Source organism: Camellia sinensis, chromosome 9 (genome assembly GCF_055761805.1).
Source record: "Camellia sinensis isolate YWXY chromosome 9, ASM5576180v1, whole genome shotgun sequence".
Lineage (NCBI taxonomy): Eukaryota > Viridiplantae > Streptophyta > Magnoliopsida > Ericales > Theaceae > Camellia > Camellia sinensis.
The window spans coordinates 144,721,490-144,732,708 of record NC_138969.1 but is presented as its reverse complement, the minus strand read 5'-3'; the positions used below and the strand labels follow the sequence as shown (position 1 = coordinate 144,732,708).

The following is an 11,219-nucleotide window of genomic DNA, read 5'->3' as shown; positions in this document are numbered from 1 at the left end:
GTGTGGCTGAGGTCCACTCATGTTGGTGTAAGTCAATTATGCATTGTGTATGCCATTTCATAGCATTGCGTATGCTAGGTTGTATATTAGAGCATTGTGTATGTCATATTGCGTCGTGCATTGTGTATGCTAGGTTGTATGTTAGTCGCATTGTGTATGCCATCTCATTTGCATTGTGTTTGGGATAGGAGTTAGCCCAAGCACGAAAAACGAGGGACGTTTCGTACTCCGAGTGACAGAACGTGTCTCAATTCCCCAGTCGCCAACACTCCGAATTACCCATGATGGAGTTTAGGTCTTGTTGTGTTTTCATGTGCATTCATTTCACATCGAGTCGTGCAATTCGACTTCTCGGCCATCATGCATCGAGATGTATGATTGGTGGCACGAGAATCGAGGACTACACTCCCCGAAGGATAGTCATGCATGCATATATGAAAATACTTTGCCATGCCCCTTTGTTGCTCTCTGTTGCAGTAAATCATAAATCAGCGGCCTTCTAGAGCTTTGCACAATATTCCGAGAAAAATTGCAAACAGAGGCGAATCGGGGCATCGTAATGGATTTCCGCGCCAGGCAATTCAAGCATGCATTATTCCACCATTCGGAACAGAGCTGAGGCAGTCCATAGGCTTACATGCTAGTTTGTCGCTTTCCTAGTTAATTTGTTAATTAATTAGGGTTTTGTAATATTTAATTATTCATTCCGGACTGTAATTATTTATTCAGACTGTATTATTCTTTTGGACCCTCCGAGCGAGGGCAATGTTGTAATAAGTGTGTGTGCTTGTGATGTATGTCTTCCAACCCCACGTCTTTCTTCCTTTTATTTACCAGCTTATGATGGTTAGATTAGGGCATGTTTCAATTAGCATATAGTATGATAGCATATTTGCATTCATTCATCTGTCTTGCATACATCGGGCTCGGCGCATCATACTAACTGCATTTGTATTTCAATTCCAAATTGGAAATTTGTTAGTTGTAGCATTTCACATGCCATCCTTAGAATAACCGAGTCTATTGTAGTTGCATTTTTGCATGCGTTGCATTAGGCATTTCTGTATAGTTAGGATCATGCATGGATTTCTAACATAGCTTCTGTTTTGGCTTGGAGTACTCAGTAAGTTTTATGCTTTAGCATCCTTGCATGCGTGTGAGTGACTGTCATGATACCATGCTTACCATGAGGCTATGTGCTTATATGATATAACTGCCTGAATGCCTGTGGGTGAAGGTTGGGTTATTTGAATTGGAACAATTCATTAATTGTGAGTTTTAAAGCCCACTAGATAGTGGCAAAATCATGTTTTTCTAAACCCACCTGAGGGTGGCAAATCTATATTTTAGCCTACTTGCGGGTAGCACTATCAAACCATTTTCAAATAAACAAACATGAAATGTTTTGTTCCAATTCAGGCGACTCAGTCTATACTTGTATGCTGTACGCGTCACATAGTAAATCTAGGCTAATAACCGGAATAAGAACGCATAATGTTTTCAAAACTAGATATCATGGTTAGTAGAGGCCGATCTTTGATCGGGCGAGCGGAAGTTCCCGAGCCGAGGCAACTTTGGTGATGACGGACATATGGCCTTAGGCAACGAGTCAGGGTTTCTCAAATTTCCCAAAATAAAATATTTAAGTGGCGACTCTGTATCTGGAAAAGCAGTCCATGTTTGGCACTTCTTTCAAAAAAATTTGTTTTCAAAAACGATTTGCCGGATTTGAACTCTTTGATAATTCATCGGTCTTGCATTGCACTCTGCGAGATTAGATACAGGACCGTGACACCAATTGAGTCTGAACTGTAGAGAGGCCCGAGGGCGCGTCTACACTATCCCTTTAATCTAAGAATTATATGGCCATACATACTACATCAAAAAATAATAGATACAGTAATGTTGAAGGATTTCATTAGGTAATCAATATTTTTTATTATCAAGGGAAAGAGATTTGTTTTTCGATAGATTAATGCAATTTATTAATTGATACGGGATATATTGTTATTTGATGCAAATGCGTGGGCCATGCTAAGGCAAAAATTTTATTATTTATATTATGTTATCAATAAATATACATGATGACTCATTAATATATGTTAGGATTAGAAAAATGCTTGAGACTCTCATTTTTTGAATACTCCCACAATTCTTTTTGGATTTACATCATTGATGTATGTGTGAGATCCATTCATGTATGTTTGGAGCCCACATCATTAATGGTGAAGATTCAAAAGGGACTATAAAATCTAAAAAAAAAGAGTTCTCAATCATAGTTGTCATGATTATTTACTTTCCAAGACACTATCTAATTAACAACAAATAGTACTTCAGAATTACCCACAATTTTCACCAAGCTACTTTCATTTGGAACAATAATGTTGCTATTCCATGAAATTCAAATCTCAAACAGTCAGGATGGAATCAGGATTTCTTTTTCGGGGGAGCCAAAATATTTTTTTTTTTATTTAAATTTTATATGAACTGATATAAACAATTCTATTTCAATTAAAGAAAGAAAAATAAATTAATATTTAATACTAAATTAATACGTAAAAAATAAAATAAGTTTCTATTTGAACAAATGAATACAATTTGTTAAAAAAATCATCATCCATTTTGTTACAACACGTTTCTTCATAATTATAGTAGTAACTGAAAGAGTAAACACAAATGCAATACTTTGCAAACAAGTGGATAGATTGTTTCATTTTTTAGTCATTCTCAACCATTGACGCAAAAGTTTTGCAATCTCTTTAGTTCTCAATTGTATTTTCTTATGATCCATGAAGTTTTGAAGATAAAACTTGTCTGCAATCAACTCTCTTTCACTTAAAATTTTTTATTTAGTCTTTTTTTTTTTTAAATTCTAATAAAATTTGCTCTACATTTTTTGTATAACAATAATATTCATGGTCATAATAGGCAATGTCATGTAAAGAATGACTCAAAAGTAATCTTCCTTTTGGTTATTCTAAATCGTATTGCAGAGTATGCACTTATTTGAGAATTTCTCTTTTTTGTATGTGTAATGTGAGTTACCTAATTTTTCACGTAATAATTTACACATGCATCCACATAGTGTGGAATAACATTTCTCTTTTTATATCTTTATGTTTAGTTCATTTATTTGGAAAGAGAAATAAAAAAAGAAATAGATAAATAAATGAAATATAATTATATTTCACTTATATTGTATACAAATTTTCTCTTTTTCTTTTCAAATTTATAAACCAAATATAGCCTAAAAATATGCTCAGTATAAATTATGTTATAAATCTTGTAAGAAACAAATAAATAAAAATTTCAAATACACAATTGTTTTCTTATTAATAGAATGATGTGGGCAATGAAAAAAGGATGGACCATATCCATTCAAAGCAATGGGCCACATTTAATAAAAATTATATTCAACTTTCAAATAACTAAACATAACAGTAGCATTCTCCAGACAAGCGAGGGGGCCATGGCCTCTCATGGTGTCTCCACAGGTCCGTTCCTGCAAACAGCCCTCGCTACAATGCTCTATAATAATAATAATAATAATAAAATAAATAATGTTACACAACCACTGCATGACTTTCCTCATAAACAAAAAAAAAAAAGGCACAGCATCAGTCTTAACTAGTTTGGAAGTGGCGTTAAATGCTCAAACCTAACTCAATCAATCAATTGCACTTCTTCTTGCCTATTTATGGAGCTAAGCTGGCTAACTCTCCTCTTCACTCAGTTCACAAACAACAAGCTTTTTCTTCACTAGTTTTACTCTGTCAAACCTAGTTTCTCCTCGTTGATGACGATGAGGGCCGTGGTGGTGGCAGTGGCAATGATAATCTTGATTGTACTGTCGGTCATGCCGATGAGTGCTAGGGCTATTATTGACTTTCATCTGTTAAGAGAAATGGCTACAAAAAACAATGTGACTTGTATTTTAGTGTTTGGAGATTCAAGTGTTGATCCCGGGAATAATAATCGCTTACCTCAGGCGTCAAAGGGAAACTTCCCACCTTATGGGAAGAGCTTGTTTAATGGCCACCCAACTGGAAGGCTCAGTAATGGAAGACTTGCCACTGACTTCATTGGTAAGCTATTGTTAAAGCCACAGACTTCGAAGGCATGCATGCACTACGTGTTATGTTCGTTTACTTTCTTTCTAGTTCTTGTTTTTATTTTGTTGTTTAGAAACTGTTGTGAATAGTTCTAGATGTGCATTATCACATGCATGTCTGGATTTGTTACTATTCAGGCGTTTGGTTTGAGTTTTTGGATTAGGTTTTTTAAAAATTAAGTTTTTTTATTTTCATTTTTTGGTTTTAATGAATATTTTTAAAATTTTAGATATTTTTTTTTACTTTTTTAGATGCACCCAACTTAGATGTATCTAAAAAGTAAAAAAATTATGAAAAAATATTTTAAAAAATTAATAAATACATAAAAATACAAAAAAAATACTGAATTCTTGTAATTTTTTTATTTTCGGTATTTAGTGAATTTTTAAAAGGTTTTTTTCATAAATTTTTTACTTTTTAAGTATATTTATGTTATGTATGTCTAAAAAGTAAACAAAATTATTTAAAATATTAAAAAAATTCAATAAAAATAAAAAAATAAGAAAAATAAGAAAATAGAAAGCTCATGATTTTGAAAAATGGCATGTGGATGGGTAGTGTCACTCCAATTAAATAATAATAATAATAATAAAGAATTAGATTCACTTTTTAAATTTAGTAATGTGACAATAACGATGTGCAATTTGGACGGATTCAACCCTTGTAACTCGAGCACAAGTCAAATTTTTTTTACAATAATATTACAAACCCAACCTTTATCAAGTCAAATAAGTATACTTTTTGACTTTTTATGAAATATGGGTTGAGTTTGAAGTGATGTGATAAAGAGGTGATGTGACTTAAATAAGATGATGTGCTTTAAATAAGATAATGACTTTTTAGCTTTTTTAGGAAATGCCGAACCTAGTCTAAATCTATTTTATACATGAACCTCACACTATACAAATTTAATTTCTACCACACAACCTAATCTGTATCCTAGACTTTTCAAACTTTTTAGGGTTTATTAAAATATTTTTGAATTTAGTGAATATTGGGGCAAAAATTGAAAAGTCCAAATTAAATTTGAGTGACCTTAAACAAAGACAACAAACAATCTGAATAACCGAAACCTAAATTATATAGATATAAATATGTAAGAATATTAAATATACAGTTATTGGATGATGTAAAAGTAATTTATATTCTTAGATTGTATTGTATATATATTATAAATACAAGTAACACAATATAAAAACTTAACTTTTTTTTTTCTCGCTTAGAAATTATAAAAATTATCGTAGTGGCACATCGGTTCTTCAAATCTTATTTATCTTAGATTATATAAATTATTGGATTTGATATTTTTAATGATTTTACAAAAAAAAAAAAAAAAAAATTGTTAACATAATCTAATTTTAATAAATTAATAAACTTAGTTGCATTGAAGAAAACCACCATGCCTCTCTCTAATTTTAACAAGGACCCAACTCCTATCCTGTAACTGGAGGGAGCTATTCAACGCTGATGGATTTTGATTTAGGTCCATGTCGATGATTGAAACTGTGTAGAACCCGTTAAGTACATTATCTTTGTAAAAAATTATGTTGATCTAATATCAATAATCACTTGATCATATCACATTTTTAAATATAATTTCTTGAAATAAATTGTGAGAGAAATGTGATCTGATCAAGTACTTATTGATATGTGACCAACGTGATTTTTTATTGGAATGATGCACTTGATAAGTTTTACACATTGAATAGAGTTGGATCGTTTTAACAAATTAATTAATAGAGTTTATGTTCTTGGTCAATCAAAAATTACCGTACCTTCTCATATTCTTCAATTATCCATGCAAAATTATAAATCTACCTCTCTTTATCAATTACCCATGAAACAAACAATGGACTATTTGTCCAGTGGGACTAATAGTCCAATCTCACCCCCCTAATCTTCCAAAACAAACACACCCCTAATGCATTATGTGACCGTTCTCAACATTGTGAGTCGAATAGACTATTCCTCATTGTTTCTCATAATTTCTCACACAAGGTACCATTGTCCTGAAATGGTGAATAAGTGCTATAGTGCATGGAATTGCCATCATTGATGAATATGACGAGAAGTTATCCGTTGGTTTGGCGCACAGTCAGCGAAGTGGCATGGGGTGCTGCCCCCTGAACCTTTGCAAGCTGACCGGCCACTTGATCCACATACATAATTAGCAAAGTGACAGCCATGAAAATCTCAAAATCACAAACTCCTTGACATACGTATAATTCGGATAGGATTCGTATCTAAAGACTCATACCTTTACTGAAATAAAATAAAATTAAAAAAAAATTGAATAAAATTACAACTGAAAGGAGTTTTATCAAACGGAATTACCAATTACAAAAACTTAATAGCATTTTAAGCAAATCTCAAGTAGTTTGACTCCTCTCTACTCCCTAGTTCGGCTCATTTGTCCTTATTTCGACCATCTAATCCGTTTATCATGTAGAGTTTGTTCAACATGGTATTAAATCACATTTATCTTAAAAAAATTAGCTAACTATCTTTAAAATCATACAATACGTTTATTTTTCAATTTATTATTATTTATTTATTTATTTATTTTTTTTTTTGTCAGCGGAGGCACTTGGCTATACAAACATAATAAAAGGGTTTCTGGATCCAACAATCAAGAACGTAGACGTACTTCATGGTGTTAGTTTTGCATCCGCAGGTACCGGTTATGACGAACTCACAGCCAATCTCTCGGTAATAACCTTTTTATATCAATTCTGTGATCAGTTTTTGTACTGGTTCGTAGACTTACGTATTTAGAAAACAAAGAATGAACTAGTCTTCTATATATAACACTTGGTGAAACAGAATGCAATATCTCTTAGGAGACAGTTGGAGTATTTCAAGCATTATAAGATTCACCTGAGACAACTAGTGGGAGTGAAGAAGGCTGAAGAAATAATCAGAAATGCAGTATTTGTACTAAGCATGGGCACAAATGACCTTCTGCAGAACTATTACAGAGAACCTATTCGTTCCCCACAGTTCAGTGTCAAACAATACCAAAATTTCTTGATCTCTAACATGTTTCATGCTGTTCAGGTTCTCTCTCTCTCTCTCTCTGTCACACACACACACACACACACACACACAAAAAAAAACACACGCACACACGCACACAGATTTATCTATATTGGTAAAAACTATGCATTTTTTTTTTCATCTCTCGCTCAATATTATAAAGTCTTCTTAATTAGGACAGAAAACGAGTCAAGTCAGAAGTTGAAGTTTTGTTTGAAAACTTAAATTAATTTGAAAATATAGTTAAATTTAACTTATTTGCTTTTCAAGCTAATTTATACTAGTGTTGATCGTGTCAATCATGAGCCAAGTTGACTTAGTTTTAATTTTAGCAACTAAGTTCAATTTGAGTTTAGAAAATTAACGAATAAATAAATTTTTAACGAGTCAAATTTAAATAAAATTTTAATGAGCCGCATAATAATTAAGCTTTAGTAACTTGGTTCATTAACAGCTTGCTTTCGTTTTTGGTGGTTAAGTTTAACTACCTCAACTTCGATTTCAACCAGTATAGTCCCTCACAATAGAAAAAGTGACACTTCCAAAATCCCCCTTTATTGAGCCCACCCCATCATGAAGCCAGAAATATGAGGCTTCCTTCGGACTCCATTTTTCCTAAGTAAAATTTGGTGATTAGTCTATTTTTATGTGTGCATATGACATTAAGTTTAGTGATTCTTGTGTTTTGGTTTTAAGGATATGATATATAAAATTAACGAAATATATTAATGAGAAGTAAAAATCATTTCACAGACATTTTTTTCAAGCTTTGTGTTGTTATATTTTCACACACTATTGTCGATCATCGACCGTTGCTGGCGGCCAACTATCGTTGTCTGCGAGTCATTGGAGACTTGCCAAAAAATTTGCCGCCATCTGAAAATTTGTTGGAGAGTCTCCTGCTTCAGATTCTACTTGCTATCGGTGGTGGTAATATGTGTGGATACACAAATACATGGGAGACAAATAGACAAATATGTGAACTGATAGATAAATAAGTAATATTGTTTGACTATTATCAATAAAGTGACTTCTTTGGCTGTTTCAAAATAAATAAATAATAGATAAGTAAAACTAATATGATTTTAAATTGTTGTTGTCCTTATGGTTGAAAAAGAATAGAATTTGAAATAATTGCTCCAAAAGTTTCAAAGTTGAACTTCTAACCCAAGTGCCTTTCCTCTAATTTGATAACCATAACTGATCACTACTAAATCACACATGATGAACCTAAACCACCAAATAATTTTCTCAATAATATGTCCTTTGTAGAGCAATTCTATCATTGCGAGGCCTTTTTGCCTAGCAAAAGTATACAAAAATATATACTATTTATTTTTAATATTTACTGCAACAAGATTCTTTCTAATTAGTCATTTAAACTAACTTAACTAACTTAAAAAATAAAAAAAGGAAAAAAGAGAGTGAGGCTATACGCACAAAATTAAAAATGTTATTTTTTCATGGCATGCCATATAGGCACCCACTTAGTATATATTAACAAGGTTGCATATTTGGTGTTTGTGTAATGGTAAATGACAAGCTTTATCTTATTTGAGTAGAAAGACGTATTTTTCTACCGTTCATTGGCTTTCCAATTGTAGCTAACTTCTTCAAATCAAGCACACTGTCTAAAATATTGTCTTAGCCTAGAAGGTCATGTTCGAGTTGATCTAAAGATTTAGAAGTTTTTATCTCTTTTATGGTTTGGTTTTGGGTGCAGGAAATGAATAAGATGGGAGCAAGAAGATTGGCAGTAGTGGGGCTAGCCCCATTTGGTTGTGTGCCACTAGTGAAGACACTAAAGGACACCTCTAAATGTGACGACGAATATAATGAAGTAGCATTCTCTTTTAATTCCAAGTTAAAAGACAAGTTGTCTACCATAAAGTCTTCATTAGGGATGCTCACCGCCTATATTGATACCTACTCTGTCATTGCCAGGGCTATCAAAAACCCACACAAATATGGTCAGTATATAGATAATAAATAAAGATCGAAAAATTCTTTCTTTTAATACATTTGTTTCGCATCAACTATTGATCTATATAAATTGAGTTTATGCAGTTCTTGAGAGCAACCCAACTGGGTTGATTCGGTTATCAAGTTTGCTGGTGATGACTAACCCAAACCAACCCAAGATTGACAAGACATCAAAAATATTTATTTCTTTTCTTTTTCCTTCTAAGCCTAATCCTTAAAGTAATAGTGAAATTTGGACTACTACAATTTCACTCAAAATTTCAATTAATTTTTTTTTTTAAAATATTTGTTTGGCACATATATAAATATATTTTTTAAAAAAATTTCAATTTATATGGAGTAGTGGTTCCCAACCGAACAACCTGAGTTTATTTGAGTTGGGGTTGTGTTTTCGATTAGTTCAAAAAGATGGTTTATTGATACCATTCTAGATCAAAAAATTTGGAACCAATTAAGATCAATTTGGTTCTGGATTTGGCTTTGTAGCCCAAATCAACCAGACCTATACTCACCCCTATCCTATAATGTGAGGAAACAATATTGAATTTGACAGATTTGATTTTTCTTTATGATATATATTTTAGAAGGATATTGACATGAATATATGTGTCAGGTTTCAAGGTGACAACAAAGGGATGTTGTGGGTCGGGGTTGATAGAATACAGCTATTCATGCAAGGGTTTGGGTACATGTGCTGATCCAACAAAGTACATATTCTGGGATGCAGTTCATCCTACAGAGAAGATGTATGAAATTCTTGCCGGTGAGGCTATCAAATCTATTGCTTATTATATTTCCACCAAGGGTTAAGGTTAATGTGTGCCTTTTCTTGCTATGAATGCTTTAGAATGTTGATTAGTAGAAGAGATGTTGTTTTATTACGTTTGATTAGTATAAAACTAGGGCTTGGTTTGTCATGTATTGGACCTTTTGGCCCCATCAACTGGCACTGCAATCTGGTTTAATGTTCTGTTTTTGGATTTGGTTTGTCTAGTGTATTGTGCATGAAAGGCTATATAAAGCCGTGTTGATGTATTGTAATGTATTGTAACCAGAGAATCGATGAATAAATAAAAACAAGGTAGAGTGATTTCATATTCCCTCTCTCATGATGACTCCATTTTACCATATTCCAATGTTATTGATCAATGGGAAACAATAAATTATATTAGATGACCCATTGTCTTTCACAAAGTCAATCGTGCAATTTACAGTATCATAATGAGAGTTCCTATACTCAGAAAGGTGGGAGTGGGAAAATGATAGAAGTGGAGGCATTGTGGGACAGACCAAGAAACAGAGGAAGAGATGGTGGCTGGATTCCGGTAGTGAGGCAAAGGAATGGAGGTGGAGCACAAAATAAGGAAGCACAGCATGGTCTTATCACTGTCTTTGTGGACAACATCCCGTCAACTATGGACGCCAAAGCTCTGTACAAACTCTTCATCAAATTCGGGATTGTGAAGGATACTTACATTCCTTTCAAAAGAAGGAAAGTGACCAATTCAAGATTCGGGTTTGTGCGGTATAATTGTAGCGTTGCAGCATCTGTCGCAATCCAAAAAGGAAATGGGCTCTTGGTGGATGACTCTATGCTAGAGGTCAAACTGGCTGCTTACGACAGAAATAGTAGAAGTGAACAGAGCAAGGACAAGCTTCAGCCTCTCAGAAGATTCTCGGATATGATCAACTTCAAGGGTAAAGACGCACTGGTTGGGCACAGATCTTTTGCTGAAGTCCTAAAGGGTGACACCTCTGCAGTGGAAGGTAACACAAACACAAACATAACCATCAAAGCCAAAGCAGAGGGCAATGGTTGGCTGTACGAAAGTGCTATTGTTAGATTCAACAATGAACAGTCTACTCACAACATCCTCAAAGTCCTGGAGGAGAAAGGGATGGAGCAGGTAGAAGTCAGAAAAGGAGGAGGTAGAGATGTAATTATCTCCTTTAAATCTACAAGTGATTTGCAATCAAACATCGGCAAGCTCAAAGAGTGGTTCAAGGATGGGAGCCAATCTGTGATGGAATGGAGGCCAGATTATCATCTGCAACAAGAGCGCTGTGTGTGGTTGAGATGCTATGGTA

At 33.5% G+C, this 11,219-nt stretch overlaps 1 protein-coding gene across 1 annotated transcript; it reads left to right on the top strand.

The window, feature by feature from the left end:
- The first annotated feature begins 3,710 nt into the window (after positions 1-3,710).
- LOC114311410 (GDSL esterase/lipase At5g45950) lies at positions 3,711-10,228 on the top strand. The gene is made up of 5 exons (XM_028257551.2): positions 3,711-4,085; positions 6,691-6,821; positions 6,936-7,169; positions 8,872-9,118; positions 9,745-10,228. The coding sequence occupies exons 1-5, from the start codon at positions 3,797-3,799 to the stop codon at positions 9,939-9,941; spliced, it is 1,098 nt and encodes a 365-aa protein (XP_028113352.2). The 5' UTR covers positions 3,711-3,796; the 3' UTR covers positions 9,942-10,228.
- Positions 10,229-11,219: the final 991 nt, after the last annotated feature.